Source organism: Falco naumanni, chromosome 3 (assembly GCF_017639655.2).
Source record: "Falco naumanni isolate bFalNau1 chromosome 3, bFalNau1.pat, whole genome shotgun sequence".
Taxonomy (NCBI): Eukaryota; Metazoa; Chordata; class Aves; order Falconiformes; family Falconidae; genus Falco; species Falco naumanni.
Window position 1 is genome coordinate 5509609 of NC_054056.1, and position 17995 is coordinate 5527603.

Sequence of the window (17995 nt, forward strand, 5' to 3'; positions counted from 1 at the left end):
CCAGATGATCCCAGCCTGGCCTGGGCAGATGACTCAACATGTCCACGCTGGCTATCACAAGGCCACGCTCAGCACATCGGTGACAAACGGGGCTTTACACCCGGCCTCACCTGCGTCTCATCCATCCAGGCTCCGAGAACAGGGTTCCGTGACCCCTCGGCCACCTGCTCCAGCGCTGGGCTGAGCCCACGTCCACACACGCTTGAGTCAGCGCAGATGGCAGACAAGCCTGGGCTGGAGCAGAGGTTCAGCTGGCGCCGCGGGCAGAGCCAGCAACGCAAACACGATGCTCAGCACCTCAGCGCCGATGCCCAGCTCTGCCCAATGCTGGCAGAGAAAAGCCAACCCAAATTCCCAGCTCTTCCCTGCACATTCCCTCCAGTCCGAGCTCCCAAGCCACCCCGTACCCCTACCAAACGGCCCAAGGCAGCTGCCCCATGGAGCGTTACGGAAATAATTCAATGCTGAGGAACACAAACCGGAGGTTTGATCTAATCCCACCAGAGCGGGCATCTCCAGAGCCTGCGACAGCAGATCTGCCCACGCAGCCCTTCCCCACGCAGGCAGAGCCCTGGGAGATGGCTCTTGCCACGCGGTGTATCGCGAGCAGCTGAAGGAAGAATTTGTGCTCTACCAACCCAAACCCTTCCCAGGAGGAACCGTCTTGATTGCATTCGCCAGGAGAATTCCAAATGCCCTGGAAAAGGCTCTCCCGGTTTGGCCCAGAGCGGCACTCCGGGAAGCGCAGTGACACAGACGGTGCTCGCGTCCCCCAGGAATCCTCCAGGAACAACGCCACGGAGAGCGATGGACGCAGCACAAGGAATGTGCAGCTCAGCAACTCGGATTTAAATGTGGGACCGGCTCCCACTGCCAAACTACAGTGTAAACCCCCGGGAATTCAGCTTTAACTAGGACAGGCTCATCTGTTGCAAACTTGATGAGATCATTCCCAAGTTCCTGTTTGACAGGTGCCAGCTCCTTCTGCACCTGCTGCTGTGCACAGGGATCAGCCTCCGCCGAGCTGGGAACATCTGCTCAGCTCCCCCAGAAGCTGCAGCAAAGGTGACTGGAAGAAGGAACCAGGTCTGGAGATCCTGCCCTGTGCCCAGAGCAGGGAACCTGGGCCAGGTGGAAACAGAGAGCAAGAAAACCACGCTGGTTAATAGGGAGGGGAACCCACAATAATCTTGCAACTTTATTTCCATATAAAAGGAAAAAAAAAAAATAACCCTCTCCACAATAAAGGCAGTAAGAGCTCACTCAGCTCCGGAGCTGCACTCCTGGCCAAGCTGGAGGAGCGCAGGGGATTTCTGTCCCCGAGAACGCCAAGTTTGCATGCCAGCAGGATCGGCTCAACCATTCCGAGGATAATGCTGCGTCTCTGGTAGGAATTAGCACTTGGCATGGGTGGATGCCTCCAGCAGCCTTGCCCCGGGGCGCAGCCCTTTCCAGGCAGGGCTGGGGAAGCATGGGAACCCGGCGCGATGAGGCCACATGAAGAGGATCTGACGCAGCCGACGGCCTTTGGCCATCACTTACACACCTGCCTCATCCTGAAATAAAAATGACTCGGCTCGTTCGGTTCAAGGCCACCCAGGACTAAAGCTCTTCCTGGCCGTACAGGTGGCGGCGCGGCTGCTCCCCCTCGCCAGCTGGTTTGCAGGCCGGCGGCAAAGGCAAGCGGCTGTCCTCCTCCGAGGTCTCCGCACCCCCGCTGTCCCCCGCAGTCCCTGCAGCGCGGCTGGCGGCCTCCAGCTTCCTTCTCTTCTTCACGTGGTGCAGGTGGGATTTGGATCGTGTGTGAGCTGGGGGAAGAGGCGAAGGGAGCATTTAATTCTGGGGAATTTGGGGAAGGGAACACCCAAGCCGATCGATCCCCCGTGCAGTGCAGAGCACCCTCCCTTCCCACCCTGCCGCACAACTCATCCCAGCGGGTAAGTGACCTCCCAAGCCCTGTCCGGGCCATTTCTCACGCCAAACTATCAGGGCTCAGCGAGGGACAACCCTTCCAAGCCTTCTGACTCCAGGAAGGACGGGGAGAGGGAAAAATTCTGGTCCTGTAGAAGATTCCAGATTGTCAGGACCCAACCTCCCCAGCAAGTCTGCTCCCAACCAAGACACGATGCCTGGGAGGAAGGAAAAGTGTTACCCAAGAGGCGGCACATCGCAGGATGCGGGTGAGGTTGTGCAACTCCCCAGCACCCCGTGGAGCGCTGCCAGGATCATTTGTAGGCGGGATGCCCGCACCGCAGCACTGGGGATATCCTGTACGGCCACAGAGCGGCTGCAGACGGAGCCTGGAGCATAATTATGCTTTTGCATAACTCCAGGGCAAGGCCCCCAGCTACGAGGGCACTTCTGCAGGAATCAAGATGGGAACAGAGGCATAATCCCAGGGTTGCAACTTGTATTGACAGTGGGGTAGCAGGAGCTGCATTTCTGTTTGAAATCACATAGTTAAGGACAGCAAAACCTCCCGTATCAGTGGTATTATCTAAGTAGAAGACGCTTTATCTAACCAAACCAATGTACCATCTTAGCAGGGTGGTTTTGCTATTTCTAAGAGATCAGAGCAGCAATTAAAGCAGCAAACTTTTCAGGCAGGGCCTTAATTAAACGAGGGTATGTGTTCACTGAATCAAGGCCCTCAGGCGTTTTCCAGTCATCCTTTTCTGCCAAAGGATGAAATTACACGCAAAGCTGCTGCTTTATCACAACGCTGTAGGGTCACCCTCTGCTTGAAATAAAGTCTCACCTCTTACAATTTGTTGCAAGCAACACCAAAGCTTACAGGGGCTGGAAAAAGTGCCGATCGCTGCTGCTGTCTGGGCAGGTGTGCTCTTTTAAGTCCACACAAGTTGTAAAATTAGATAAAATTTTAAAACCTTCCAGAGCCAGTGGGGTACTGGGAAGCAGTTCCCAGAAATATCTGTAACTTGACTTAAGAAAACAGACCAGATTGCAGATCGACTCAGCTCCCACTACTGTTTTCACTTCCCTTCGAGCTTTTACGTTTTGCAGTTACAAGTAACACCCAGGTTTTGGACCATTTTTCTCCCATCCTGTGGAGATCTGAGGCAAACTCAGCTGGATGCAGAGAACAACAGCTGGTCTCGGTTGAGAAAGGTATTATCATCTATCAGAATCTGGGATGAAATCCCTAGAGGATGTGTAGTTGCAGCTGTAGTGTTTGGGGGGATCTTGAGGAGCTCTCACGCGGTCACAAAACTTGCTGGACCTGGAAGGATGGCACGGGCCCCAACAGCTTTCAGAGTGCTCTAGTTCTGGAGTAGGTAAAGCTCCTTCAAAGCACCTCCGAGCTGAGACTGGCTAAAATAACAATCAGACTGACAAACCCATCTCACTGCAATGAGCTTCCCATTCCGAGCCAGCTTCCATCTTTGCTTTCAGCAGTCCCCCGCTCAGCAGGAATAAGCGACTCATTCAAATCCGACAACCAACAACCTGGGAAATTTATCTTTGTATTGTGTCTGCATATACTGCATTTGGGTGACACATGGAGATTTACCAGTTTCATTTCCGCAGCCAGTTTCTCCACTACTTTTTGTTTCTGGTTCTCAGCATGAGCCTCCCAGCACAGATAAATTCACTGAGTTAATCTGATTCCAGCTGAGCTCTTTTAAAGTAAGTCTATTGGAAATAGAAAATCCCTTTCTATTACCATTACAGCTAGGAATACTTTTGAAAAAAACCCAACACATAAATAGGAGATATTGGAGCGGAACTGAGCTATTAAAAACATTTTTAAACTTTTATTTTACACAACAAAATCTGAGAAGAAACAAATTTGTTCTGTGCTTTTTGACAAAGTATTTGAAGTGCTGCAAAGGACTGGCAGCCCTAAACACAGACAGCTCTGCGGCTCGATGCTACGTATAGATCCCCACGTCTGGCGTGACGGCGGAGAGCGGCAGTGTTTACCGGGTGCCGAGGAAGGGGAGGAAGCCCGACAGATGGCTGCTGTGGCACAGCTCCTGCACCCCCTCTGGGCTTGCAAATGGCTGCTTTCATACACGGGCTGTAAACAATCCTTGAAAGCCCAAGATCATGTGCCGAGGGTCACCCAGCCAAGGAAGCTGCTCCGCTTCGGAGAACTGCCTCACTCCATCCCTCCCACTGCACTCCCTGCACCCCCTCCCAGGTCCTCTCCTCTCCCCCCTGCCAGATCCTACCTGTCCACTCCCTGTCCCCAATGATGACTCTCTTGCAGAGCTCACACACGCGATGACTCCGTTTGTTCTCATTTACATCATACTCCATCTTCACAGGTTCCGCTGGGGGGTCACGTCCCTGTAGATTAAATAATGTCTCCAATCGGTTTCTGCTATGAGAAATTGCTTGCCTTTGTTCGCTTTGGTTGAGTTTGGAACGTGAACCTGCCATACCCAGACACTAAGGTTAGCAGGACAGACGCTGCAGTTTTATCATGCAAGACAAGTACTGGGCATTAGGAGAAATGTTCAGCATAGACAACTCTCCGCCACTGCAAGGAAAGCCCAAGGCTGGACACGTAAGCAGAGAGCCCTGCCCGTGGGAGACACTAAGTGCCAAGTTACGGGGCCTGCGGGCTGCTGAGCAATCGGCTTCTCAGCCACGGCTCGTGTGTTAACTCCAGTTGCCCAGTACCTGGATGAAGCTCTCCACAATCTCCAGAGCAGGTTTCAGCACATCCTCCTCCCACCGCAAGACATCAGACACCTCCAAGCCATACACCGGGGGCACGTTGGGCCCGGGACCTACGGAGACACAGAAGGGCAGGTCACTGCCAGACCCCCCCCCAGCACCGTGTCCCAGCACCCACGGGGCTACGCTGTGACCAGGGGGATCTGCTTTTTGCTGCCTAGCTGTCCTTTAGCACTCGGAAACTGCACCAGCTTTTCCAGCACCAAAATATCCAAAGATCTCAGCTGGGGGGGGGGGGGGGGGCACCACCCTCACAATACAGCAAGAACACGTAAGAACTCAAGCAAGCACCTTCACGGTTGTCTGCCTTCAGGGGACAGCGTTACGAAATCCAAGCACCCCAACAGCCCGTCACAACAACAAACACTTCCATCACAGCCGTGGTCCACAGGAGGCTGCAGCAGATCAAAAAGCGAGATCCAGGCACAAAGCCATCACACAAAGCCTACAAGGAGATGCAGGCATGGAGTCTGGATGAGGAATCCGCACGTGCAGGTTCCCACTCAGAGCTGGAATCGCTGGGGCGGCTGCAGAGCCCGTGGCAGGAGATGCTATTTTATAATGCCTCGACCTGACGAGGCACAGTTCCAAAACGACCCCTTCAGCCTCCCCCAGCCCGGCACGAGGGCACGGGGGGCTCGCTGCAGCCCGGCCAGGGTGAACCAGCTGCAATCAGAGCGTGCCCGCTCCCCCCAGCAGCACGGCCGCCCTGCCGCGGCTCACCTGCCCGCAGGCAGCGGGCACACGGCCCCGCTCGGACAAAGCCACCAAAGGCTGCCGCGTGCCAGTCTGCAGCAGGTGCTGCTTTTTATCGCCCCGACCACAAACAAGCTCCCGACAGGGCCGATCTGAAGCACACCTGCCACCAGAAAGGTGAGCCACAGCCCCCCAGCACACGGCTCCAGGAAAGCTCTTGCACCTCGTTCAAAGCCTGTCTTTTGAGTCAAGTTTCTCCCTGCTTTTTTTTTTTTTTTATTATTATTATTATTTATTGTTGTTTTGCCCCTACCAAGCACCTTTCAACAAGTGCCCGGCTCCCAGCTGCTGCTGCTGGCCCTGCTCCAGGGCCGGGGCTGGGATGGGGAAGTCCTGCTGGCTCCCTGCCACCGTGGTGAGCACGGCCCAGGCTAAGAGCAGCCAGCGGGCTCCTGCTCCTAATGTGGAGGGCAGCTGTCAACTGGGCTTTTCGCCCTGCGCCGGGAGCATATGTGGGTACGTGGGGAGAGGGATCGTGCTGGGCACCCCCTCCCGGAGCCCCTCGGGAGCCGTCAGCAGGACAGGCTGCAGGGATGCTGTAGCTATCATCATCTGCCCAGCACGGGGCTGAGCCTTTGCAGTTTTGTTCTGTTGGGGGATCAGCCATCCTGATGGCACTTCTGTGGGGAGGGGAAGACGTTCCCAGGCAGCCAGGGGTCCAGGGGACACAGGAGCTAGCTTCCCGAGCCTCTGGGCAGAGAGGCTGTGGGCAAGATAAACACGGGCAGTGCTGGGCAGGCTGTCTCCGAAGGGCCGAGCGGCTGCTTTGCAACCCAAACATGCGGCAGGAATCGGGGCAGAGCCTCCTGGATGGACTGGGACACGAGGTGCCTGTGGCTCCTGGAGGGATCTGGCCAGGAGCCAGGCACCTACAAAGCCAGGGCAGCCTAGGCCAGCAGGAAGAATCCAGGCAGGATCGTCTGATCCCTGCCAGATTCCTGGCTCCCCCAGCACACGCTGCCCCCCAGCAGCGGAGCCACCTCTCTCCTCTCTTGAGCTGGGAGCAGGGGACGCGCTGAGAAGGGACGAGAAGAGACGCAAGAACAGGGATGGCGAGGTATGGCAAGAATAGAGGACTTACGTCTCAGGAAGCGGTTTCGAACCCATTTGTTCTGCCTCCGGGCGTATCTCTTGGTCACCTGCTTCAGGGCCTGGATCCCTTTGAAAGAGAGGGATTAAAAAAACCCCACAGGTTAGCGGGACACCGCAAGCTCAGCTCAGAGCTGAGTGGGAAGAGGCTGTCGGCTCCAGTGGGGCGAAATCACGCAAGACAGAAGTTTGTGCTGGATGGTAGCAAGCTCGCCTAAGAGAAGTCTTTCTACTGACAGCCTGAAGGTCTCCAAGCCAGCAGTGAGAAGTGAGCATCACGGCCAAGAGACCGAGCCCTGCCAGACAGCACAGGGTCAGCGGCAGTGCGGAAGAGCTGGACAAGGTGTCCCAAAACCTCCGCCCTGAAGCTTTTAGCAGGTAGGACAACCTGTGCAAGGGCTGCAGCACTGCTCTCGTAATGCCTAACCGAATGCTTCCCTGCCCAAACGGAGCCCAGGACTGCTTGTCCTACCCAGAGGGGGCCCAGAGGACAGTTTACCGCTGTACAACCTTTCAATATTTAGTACCAGACTTATCGTATCCCTCCGTAATCGTCTCCTGGGCAGACACAACAAGCCCCTGCTGCACCAGACTTGTTTTCAAGGCTTTTATCGTTTCTGTGGTTTCCTCAGCCTCCACCTCTGCTTTGCACTGAACCCTCCTCGACACAGATCGACTCTGCCTGGGACCTTCGCCTTGCTGAGAAGCAGAGCAGCTCCCTCTAACAACAACCCGTTAGTCCAGACACTCCAGAACAAAATATGCCATCAGAGTGCATCACTATTGACTCATGCCGTGACCCGCTAGATCCCCAGATTCCTTCCCACCATAATACTGCTGAATCAGATCTGAGTTCCGCTTTGTTCCTTCTTTCTAGCCCTGTTCTCCACAGCATTCGCACCCCAGCTGGGATTCCACCACCCAGGGCACTGGTGGACCAGCTCTAGATCCCAAGTCATACTATGCCCAGTACATCTTGCAAGGAGACCTGGGGGAAGGGAGGGAGGAATTGCTCTGAGTGGGCTCAGAGAAGCAATCCAGGCACTGGAAAAGGAGTCCCTGCCCCTCTGGGCTGGCAGAAGCGGAAAATGCAGAGAGAAAGGTGCAGCTCAACCCCAACAAGACCTGCCCCAAGGTTTTAGCTTGGTCCAGACCATCACACAGCGTCACCTGGGGCTGCGTGGGGCTGAGGGACGCAGGGCATGCAGGGTGCTCCTCTCACCTTTTTGCAGCAGCAAGGCACTCGTCTCGGGTGAGCAATTCCCCTCGCTGATGAGGTACTCGTGGAACTCCTTGAAGCCAATGGACTGGAAGATGCCGTGCTGGTAATCCTGCCTGGAGAACAAGACGAGAGGCAGGGGTCAAGGCCATCTCCTTCAGAACAGCAGGAGACCTCAACCCTCCCCAGAACAGCTGAGGTCCCTGCGTCTCACCCTGCAGGGACCTCCGCAGGTGACACAAGCACAAGGCCTCAGGGGACAAGCCAAGCCAGGCACACACGGGAACACACGCCAGTGCCCTCAGTGCCACCTCATGTCAGCTTTGTCGTGTGAAGGCTCAGGCAGCACCAAGTAAATTTTATTGAATGGACATGTCACCACTTGGCAGCTATGGTCCGGGCAAAACTAATTCAACAGAGACTCTGCTGCTTGACCAACCCTGGTCTCAGGGTTCTGGCAGGGAAGGCCAGGAAGCGCTGGAGGATCCGGCTGGCTCAGACCTCTCCGCTGGCGCTGACGGTGCCCCCCCAGAGGCAGGCATCCCTCCTGCCTGCCGGCCCTGCCGCAGCAGCAGCGGTACACTGGAGGTGCTGCGGGCAGGGCTGGGCCCTCGCACGGGTCTGTAGGCGGGAGTGGGAGCAGGAAGGGAGCTGCCTTATCACCCACCGCTTCGCAGCCACCTTCTCTCGGTTGTAGCGCTGGTGGAAGTCCCGCAGCTCCTCCAGCAGCCCTGCAGCCAGCATGTCATCCACCCGCTTCTCCAGCCGCTGGTCCAGAGCTGGGAGGAGGAAGCAGGACACGCTCAGCCGCTCGGAGCTGTGCCCGCGGGAGGCCCACAGCTGGACAACGTGCAGGACAATGTGCAGGACACGCGGCACTGCCAGCCTCCCCGCCCACCTAAGGAAGGCAGAGCCCACCAGGCCAGGGGAGCGAGTCCTCTGTCACGTCCACTGATTCCAAAGGAATTGCTGCCTTCTTCAGGGATGAGGCTGGGGCAGCAGCAGGGAGGCAGCCCTAACCTTGCATCACCGTACCCAGCCAGCCAGGAGCCCACTCTCACCTGCCTGGTCTGCATGGAGCCAGAGGATGCAGGAATGTGGGTATTTCAGGGGCCCACCTAAGGGCCCTCCACCTTCCTCCTCCTGCTGCTGGTGCAAGATTTCACTATGGGGGATCCCCGTCTCTTCAAACACTTGGAGGCTCCTGTAAGCAGAGACAGACAGAGCTCAGAGGCTGGGTGAGGATGAGCTTTTCCATTTCCCCAGCAGCCCTGGGGGCTCCAGCAAAGGGAACCGCAGACACTTGCTGAGATCCAACCCTCTTCATGTAGGGGGGAGGGCAGGTTTCTGCCCCCTCCCGTGCCCAGCATCCCAAGCACACCCAGGTCCTGGGGGTGCAATGCAATGCAGAGCACAGTGACGGCACCCAAGGAGCCCAGAGCACAGCCACCCACTCCTGCCTGGCACTGGGACAAGCCCTGCAGGGGACGGGGTTCTGGCTCCAGCCCTGCCCTTTCCAGCCAGGCAGGGCTGCAGGGAAGGGGCCAGCGCTGATGCTGCGAAGCGTTACCACCAGCTCAGCCCAGCCCAGCCAGGGAGGTGGAGAAAGCTGCATGGGGTGCCCAACCCTCTGTCCCCCTGCACCGTGCGAATGGGGTGGGCGGTGTTCTGCTCCCCCCGGGCCAGGGCTCGGCTGGGATGGGCCCACCAAAGCAGCAAGCCTGGTCTTGCTGCCGTGCTGTTCCCACAGAGCTCAGCTATGTTACTCAGCCAGCACGGCAGCTTACTCTTTAAATAGCTCCAGATAAATCCTGCTGCTGGGGCACTGCAGCGGGAGCAACCCTGGTGCACACAAGCCAGGAGCAATGCGCTGTCCTGGACCCCAAAGGCAGTTCAAACTGGAGGTTGTACGGCCAAAGGTCTCAGATCCCAGAGGGCTCCCCAACACCAGTGCTCCAAGCTCCCCACGCACCTTGCTAAGAGGCCAGGAGCACCCGCCTGGGATGGGAGAGCCCTTCTTGCCACATTCCCAGGCACACAGTTCCCTCAGGAAGGGGCGCCAGGCCTTGGCACCTCCTGCCCCTGGCATGCTGAGCTCACCTGGCCACTTTGCGCTTGTCGTGGGGGTGCAGCTTGGCTGCCATCTCTGGGTCTACCTGGCTCAGGCGGCGATGGAGCTCAACGCTGTCCAGCTGCTCCAGCTCCACTTTCCGGTCGGTGAGTGGCCCGGGGGCTGCGCTGGCTTTCTCCTGTGGGGTACAAGGCAGCCCTGAATCAAGCCACTCATCCACGTGCAAGGCCAGCACGAGCAAGAAGATCCCCCAGACCCAAGGGGTGAATGAGGGGGCTTCTGGTTCTCCTTGCCACACTCTACCAGGGGGAACACCGTGCCTGGTCACTGGAAGCCTGCCCCCTGAACAAGGGGCTCACCCTTTCCCAGAGGGATACACAGAGCCCCGACGGTACCTTAGTGTTGATAAGGACCTTCCAGAGCAGGGACTCGATGTAGTAGTTGGTTCCTCCCACAACAATCGGGATCTTGTCTCTGGCAAAGATATCTTCAATGTGTCATCGTCAAGGAGCGTAAACAGGAATGCACAGGAGGGTGGGAGGGCTGTGGGGAGCAGCAGCCTGGGGCCCAGACACTGCTCTCCCAGCCCCACGGAGCTGGTGAGGCTGCAGGACAAGGTTATATATAGGTGTCCCTCATCTCTCACTACCCTCTGCTACCTGTCTCAGCTACCACCAAAATTCAGGGACACCCAGGGACCGCCAGGCAGGGCAACAGCCAGCTCAGTGCTGCTGCAGTGCAGCAGAGATCTGCCCAACCAGCCCTGAGCATTAGCTGGGTAAAAGAAGGTCTAAGCCCCTCTTGCTAGCAGTATTCTCTGAAAACCGGGGTTAGTTGCAATGTGAAGAGCCCAAGATCCCTCTTGCAGGCCTGGCTGTGGAGGAGGGAAGTCTGTATCTGCTCGGCCAGGCAGGCTGCAGCGTGAAGGATATCAGAGCCACAGCTTTGTCTCTGAAATCCACCACTGTGTAGTTAGAGACAAGGGGATCCACAAAGCTGATCATGTGGTGTCTGCACAGACGCTGCTCCTGGGGAGAAACCTTGTTCGTGATGATGTCCAAGCCCTTGTACACCTGGGGGAGAGAAGAGCCTGTCGTTCATGTCTGTGTCCCAAGAAATCCCCACCGACTGCTGCTGCTACCACCACGCACAGCCCCTGCCTGTCCCAATCACCCTCCAAGCCCTTGCTGGTCTCTGGAGAAGCAGGCAGCCCAGGCAGGGCCACACACCCCCTGTTCAGGTGCAGCAGCAGGAATCTCACCAAAGCCTGCTCCCGCCAGGGCCAAACTGCCTCTCTCTGGTGTTTGTTCCTGCCCATGGGAGACGAACCGTGAGTCTGATCGCTCATGACTGCTTTCCTGGGCTGATATAACCCTGCAGCTCGGGATGGAAAGGCTGATCGAGTGATCAGAGAGCGGTGTCAGAGCCCGCTCAGCAGAACCAGCCAAGGCTGGCTCAGAAGCACGGAGCTCCGAAACAATGAGGGTAGCTGCCTCCAAGCTGCCACCTCCTCATCTACAAGCTCAGGTGTGCCTCTCTCCAAACACACGGCTCCAGTACAGCACCGAGTTCTGTTTAGGAACAAGAAGTGCTGCTTCCCGTAACACGCAAAGATCTCTGGGTGCAATATAAAACTTCATGAAGCCTCCTAGACACACACAAACTGTCTCAGCTCATGCACACCCTGAAAGGCTGGTGTACTGCCCACTGCCTGTTATCGAGCCAACTTAGATGCGGAGGGGAGCGAAACTCATCGGCGCAGGTCACTGACCCCAGACACTGTCCTGCACCAACGTGCCCAGAGACAGCGGTGAGCACAACCAGCAGCATCTCGCTGCTTCCAGGTGTGTCTTCAGTCTCGAGTTTGGGATATACAACCTGGGAGAGCACAGCTGAGAGATGCTGCTGGTCCTCAGCTAGACAGCTAAAAGCAGAGCAAGAAAGAAAAGCCACCCAAACCAACCCCTCAGGAGCATTCTTGGTAAAGAGCCAAGGCAACCTGCGATCCCAGCAGTGAGCATCTGAGCCACAGCCCAAATCCACCCTCCAGGCTGCATAAAGCAACAGCCACAGCCCAGCCCGCAGACCCAGGCAGCGCAAGTATCAGAGCCGCCCCAGCCTGGCACCCCATCCCCACGGCTCGGCTGGGTCCCGTGAGCAGAGCCCTTTCAGATGAGAGCATCTCTTGCCCAGGAGAAGCGAGGAAGGCTGCTCACGCTGCTCACCATGGCATGCAAACACAACTCCCCTCAGCACAGGGTGCCCCTGTGCTCTGGGCATGCCTGCCAACGGGTGTTGCGAGGCTCCAGAGAGCTGCAAAGGGATCAGAGCGGGGACCGGCACCCCGAGCATGCCGCCTTTCTGCCCAGCCCAGCTCTGCGCCATGCCCAGGACTGAGCACCCTTCGTGCCAGGCGGTGGCTAAGGCTCTGCTTTGTGCTGCAGTCACAGGGAGGAGGTGTTTAACTCTCAGCACCTTCCTGCTTGGAGCAGTCTCCCAGCTTGGGATGAACCGGGCTGATGGGAGAAAGGACTGGAAATGGCTGTACTCACTTCCCCCTCCATCACCCAGAAACCACCCCAGCCAGAGGGCCAGACTTCCAGAAACAAATTTCCCCTTAATCCCCTCTGAGAAGCTGCCAAGCCTCCAGCTGCAGCACGGCCTCCACCGGGCCCCAGACAGAAGGACAAGGTGACACAGAGGTGACCCACAGGCAAAAGGCACGGAGCGGCAGCAAGGGACGATCCGAGGTTAGTGGAGCAGGGAAGCCCGATCCCTGCCTGGAGCAGTCATGCGAGCTGCTGGGGCAGCTGAACCGGCTGCAGCTCGGCAGGCACTCCCCATCTTGCTCAACTCCTGCACTTGGTGCTCCGAGGGCAAGGGCCAGCTCCTGCTCCGGTCCCTCGGCCGGGAGAAAAGCTCGCCTGGGGGCAGGAAGCCAGGCAGGAGCGGGAGGGCAACCAAATGCTTTTCCTTTCTGCCCTGCAGAAACCCAGCTGGCTCCAGGGAAGGAGCGCAGACAAGAGAGACCCAAGAGGGAGTTCTCTGCCAACGTGCCCTGTGGCTGGCTGCAGCCTATCGATCCCCATCCGTCAGCCAAGCCCGGGCTGCGCAGCACCATTCAACCCAGGTCTCCAGTCTGGCGCTGGAAAACCTTTGGATTTGGTGAGCTTTGGCTCAGTGCCTTCTCTCTCCCAGCAAGGGCCAGGCCAGTCCAGCCCTCCCAGCTCCTCCAGCTCCCACTCGTCTGTCTGAAATCCCAGTCAATACAGAGGGAGGCTCGGAGGCAGCCGGGAGCTCCCAGTGCCCTGCGCCAGCAGAGCCAGGATTTACAGTTCAGGCTCCAATCCCCCAAGGTTCTCCTGGAGATTAACCACCAAGAGCCTCCCCAAATATCTGGCAACAAGAGGAGGAATGCGGCGTCAGTGTGTGGGCTGGCAGGAAACAAAGGCGGCCTTTTACACACACCCAGCAAAGCCCGGAGAAGGTTTCCACCAGCTGGCTGTCGGCAGGGCCTCGCACCGAGACGTCCTCCTGACACTCATTTCTATTTTCAGCAAGCGGCTCAGATAAGCCTTTGTTGCTTTCTAAGGCCCCAGAACAGATTAGCGGCAGCCCGGAGCAGCAGGCCTCTGAGACGGCAAATACAAGCCGCGGACTAAAGATGCTTAGCCTTGACGGCATCCTCCCACCTCTGCTGCTGAAACCCCCGGGCAGGTCACCCCACAGCGCACAGCACGGTGCTGGCAGGTCAGCACCGTCGCCCTTTTGAAAGGGTGGGGAAACTGAGGCAGAGCCACAAGCACCAGCGATCCTCAGGATCCCATGAGGAGCCTCAGCCCACAGCCTGGCTCTCCCAAACCCTGGCTCTGCCACCAGTTTCATGCACAATCCCAAACTCCGTCCCTTTGTCACCATCTGCGCTAGAGGGGGAAAGGCACTGTCCTTGCCCTGAGCGCAGTGTAGAAGGTGACATGATGCCTGTGTCACCTACAGCCAGGAAGAGAGTGAAGATTTCACGGGAGCCAAGGGATGTCCCAGCTGGAGAGGGGCGTGGAGGAGCCAAACCAAGCCAGGGGTGCAAGGAGAGCACGACTCGCTCCCCGCCCTGATCCCTGCCAAGAGAAGGATGTCAGCAAAGGCTCTTTAATATGTCCTGACTTGACATATTAACTGGCAAATGTCCCCAGTGTGCTACAACAGCCTCCAGAGAAGGACTGCATCTCCACTTCCAAGGGTGACATCCAGAAGGGACAGTGGGATCAGGAGCGGACGGGGCCCTCCAGCAAGCTGGCACCAGCATCGCTGGATGCTCACTGCTCAGCCAGGAACTAAGAAACGGGACTGGCTTCACCTCACCTGGCTTTCCCAGGGAATGACTTACTCCTAAAGGAAACTCACTGGGATGACAAATGGCAATAGAAAGGCCAAAAAGAAAGATTAAGAGGCCATCAGATTAACCAGAGCTCCTGAGCTGCGCACAGGCAGCAGCTAAGTCTGTAATTTGACCATAGTGACCCACAGTCATGACAAAAATGCTCTGGAGATAGAGGGGTGCCTGTGTGTGGGAACAGGTGGGCTCGGGGCTCCCCTGCCCCTTCCCGAGCCTGGCTCCAGCTCCAGCTGCTGCCCAAAACGCTGCCAGCATTTGTCAGAGCTCCACAGAGCTCGCGCGGGGCGCAGCGATGAATGGACAGAGGGGGCCGAGGGCGACATGGCCGCTGGCAGCTGTCAGTCGAGAATGAGCAATGGGATTTTTAAAACCCAGCGACTCTTCTACAAGGACACCAGAGCCAGCTCTGCGTGGCAGAGGGATATGCGGCGGGGAGACAATATTCCATGGGAACAAAGCCAGAAAGAAAGCAGACCCAGTTGGCTGGCTGCAGCCGCCTAAGCGGGGCACGGGGGTTAGTGGAGCATGGTGGGGGAGGCGCAGACACGCACTGCTTGAGGCTGTGCCTTCAGGCGGCCGGAGCTGCGGAGAGGCAGGGCTCCCCCGCCTCGCCGCCCCGAGAGGCCACGCTGAAAGCACGCTGCGTTATGGGATAAAAGTAGCAGAGCTACTCAGCTCGCTCCACAGTCACGCTAGAATGAGATTAAAAGGAAAGGAGGACAAGAGCCACTCGAGCCCAGATGCCATTGGGCGCCTGCAGCCAGAGTCCTCCCAGCGCCTGCATTCCCATAGTGGGACCTGAAACAACCAGAGCACAAAATACACGCTTCAAAACATCCACCAGCATGAAACAAGAATTCACAGCACGCCAGTCGGCTCCAGCTACGTCTGCAGAGCTTGGGATGCAGCAGGAGCCTCGTGATCGCAGGAGTGCTGAAGTTAATAGCTGCTTCCCTGATATTAAAGCTTGCTAGGCTGGTGGTCACTGCGACATCCAAGAATCTCAGCATTTACGGTACACAAACGTGCACGAATAACCAAACAAAAGCTCTAAGGCTTGTCTGGATCAGGAAGGTCAGCACTAGTAAAACCACACCAGCAGAGCTCGGCTCAGAGACGTTTCTGATGCAGACACTAGAGCAGAGTAACCCGCCTTGGAAACGTAACAGCAGCCACCTAAAAGCCACCCCATCCCAGCCTGGGTTTGCAGAGAAAAGCAGCCCGCAGGCAGTCCCACCGGGCTCAGGGAGAGCAAGACGGACCTTCATTAAGGACTCCCAACACCAGCAATGCTTGACGGTTCACAACCGCTGGGCTGGGCAGCCGGGAGGGCAGCTGCCCACAACCAGGCAGCGTTGGACAGAGCTTCTGCATATATCACATGAACGTTTTGTCCCTGCAGGGTTTTGTCAATTCGGCTCCGATCTCAAACACTCTTTCTCCAAGAGCTTAAGGAAAACATTCCATAAAATTACAGCTTTCTGATTGCTTGCTCCAAATGCAGGAGAGGGAGTTTTTAAAATTTAGGTCTGTAGGATACAAAGTGACCAGCATTGGCCATCTAGTGAAGGAAACGAGGTGGCCGTAGGACAGCAAGAGTCGATCTCTGAGCAGCACAAAGGGCAAGGGATGTTGTTGGCAGAAAACACCTTTTTAAAAAGCGCAATAAATACGTTAAATGTTAACCTTGATGGAAAGTTCAGGCACTAGAGAAACAAAACAGTGGAAGTGTTGATTTAGGAAAGGAAAACATTTTGCTGAACAATAACAAAATACCTGTGGCGGCTGAAATCTACATCTTGTGGCAAAGCTCTGGTAGCTGAACACAACTAGGACTGAAAAAAACGAGACTCAGCTCCTCAGCATGTACTGAGCCTGGCTGTACAACTGATATATTCCATGCTGCCACTTGCAGCAAGAGACAAGACCACAGAGTCTGTCACTGGCAAGCAGCAAATATAATTTTTAATATTCTTTCCCGTATCTCGTTGATGTCCCTTTGCTGGTGACCAGGGAGAGGAGCACTCAGCTCCAGCTGCCATGTCACAGCCTCACACTGTGCCCACAAACAGGCTGGGGAAGGCTGCTGTCCCCCCTGCCCTCCCAGTTGGGACACCCCCCTCCAGCTGCCGTTTCTTAGGCAGGACCCACAGCACGTCCCCATGTCCCCATGGTCCATGTCGGCAGTTCTGCATCTGCGGGGGCAAGCCCTGGGTATCGCTTACTATCGATCAACTCCAGCTGCTGTGTTGCCTTGGTCAACTGCTCCTTACACCTCCGCGTAGCTTTATTGTGGGTTAAAATTAAAACACTCTTTGGTTTCCTTTGAAAAGCTGAATGTATTGTGGGGGGTCTGAACAAACCCAGCCCTACAGTTCTGGTGGTACCACCTCGTTCGGGGCTAACAAGCCAGGCCAGCAGGCTTCCCCCGGCCGGGGGGCAGCTGTGACACTGCTCACCCCAAAACCAGCAACTGGCCGTGGGGACGGGGCGGTGGGCGCACACCGAGCGGGCAGCATCCATCCCCGCGGTGCTGCCCACAGGCAGCCGGCCACGGGCCCCGGGGTCCCCAGGCAGGCCCAGCTGCAGCCCCGGGGGCTGGGCCCCTCTGGGACAGGCCGAGGCTGGTACCAGGCCGGGTCCCCTTGCAACACCCTCAGCCAGGCCAGGGCCCCGCCGGAGATGCCGGGCCCAGCTCCGGCCTTCACAGGCCCCACTCTGGCCTCCCTCCATCCCCGGGCCCAGCTCCAGGTTCCTCGGGGCCCACTCCGGCCTTCCTCCAACCCTGAGCCCGGCTCCGGCCTTCCCCGGGCCCGGCTCCGGCCCTCCTCCATCCCTGAGCCCGGCTCCGGCCTTCCCCGGGCCCGGCTCCGGCCTTCCTCCATCCCTGAGCCCGGCTCCGGCCTTCCCCGGGCCCGGCTCCGGCCTTCCTCCATCCCTGAGCCCGGCTCCGGCCTTCCCCGGGCCCCGCCCCGGCCTTACGCCGTCCCCGGGCCCCGCTCGGGCCTTCCTCGGCCCCCAGGCCCGGCTCCGGCCTTCCTCCATCCCTGGGCCCGGCTCTGGCCTTCCTCGGGCCCGCTCCGGCCTTCCTCCGTCCCCGGGCCCGGCTCCGGCCTTCCCCAGGCCCCGGGCCCAGCTCCAGCTTCCCTTAGGCCCAGCTCCGGCCTTCCCCGGGCCCGGCTCCGGCCTTCCCCGGGCCCGGCTCCGGCCTTCCGCGGCCCCCGGGCCCGGCCGCGCCGCCTCCCGGTGCCGGGCCTGCCCCGGGCCCCCCGCAGGCCACCGCGGCGGCCAGGCCCGGCCGTACCTGCATGGAGTCGGCGCTGACGATCTCCCCGCCGAGGCGCAGCCCGAGCTGCAGCGCCAGCGCCGACTTGCCGGTGCCGGTGGCGCCCAGGATCACCACCAGCGGCCGCGGCGGCGGCGCCCGGCCCCGGCACAGCGCGGCCGCCATGGCCCGGCCCGGCCCGGCGGCTGCCATGGGGACGGGCGGGCGGGACGGGGGCGGGACGGGGCCGGGGCTGCGGACGGGGCCACCCGCGGGGAGGCCGGGGCCGGGCCCAGCGCCCCGGGTCCCTCTGCCAGGCGGGGGGGTCCCGCCTTCGGCCCGGGGCCTTCCCCTTGCCCCCGGCCCCGCTGCCCGGCCCCGGCCCTGCCCTGCCCAGCCCCGCGCCTCCGGCCCCTCTTGCCCCCCCCCCCGCCCCCCCAGGGCCTCACACCCGGCCCGTGCCCACGAGTGGGGTTCAGCCCCGTGGTACCTTTT

The 17995-nt window shown here is 58.5% G+C and overlaps 1 protein-coding gene across 1 annotated transcript; it reads right to left on the reverse strand.

The window, feature by feature from the left end:
• Nucleotides 1-1185: 1185 nt before the first annotated feature.
• On the reverse strand, nucleotides 1186-17728 carry TRIT1 (tRNA isopentenyltransferase 1). Its single transcript, XM_040587794.1, has 11 exons — nucleotides 17540-17728; nucleotides 10775-10915; nucleotides 10238-10336; nucleotides 9872-10020; nucleotides 8833-8975; nucleotides 8439-8550; nucleotides 7775-7887; nucleotides 6545-6622; nucleotides 4651-4760; nucleotides 4197-4314; nucleotides 1186-1808 (listed from the first exon to the last, which is right to left on the reverse strand). Exons 1-11 carry the CDS (start codon nucleotides 17711-17713, stop codon nucleotides 1603-1605), a joined length of 1443 nt encoding a protein of 480 aa, XP_040443728.1. The 5' UTR covers nucleotides 17714-17728; the 3' UTR covers nucleotides 1186-1602.
• Nucleotides 17729-17995: the final 267 nt, after the last annotated feature.

Coding starts and splice junctions, on each gene's coding strand:
- TRIT1 (XM_040587794.1), bottom strand. CDS start 17,713: ATGGCAGCCGCCGGGCCGGGCCGGGCCATGGCGGCCGCGCTGTGCCGG. Junction 10,916..17,539: donor TCAGCGCCGACTCCATGCAG/GTACGGCCGGGC, acceptor TCTCTCCCCCAG/GTGTACAAGGGCTTGGACAT. Junction 7,888..8,438: donor GAGAAGGTGGCTGCGAAGCG/GTGGGTGATAAG, acceptor CTTGTTCTCCAG/GCAGGATTACCAGCACGGCA.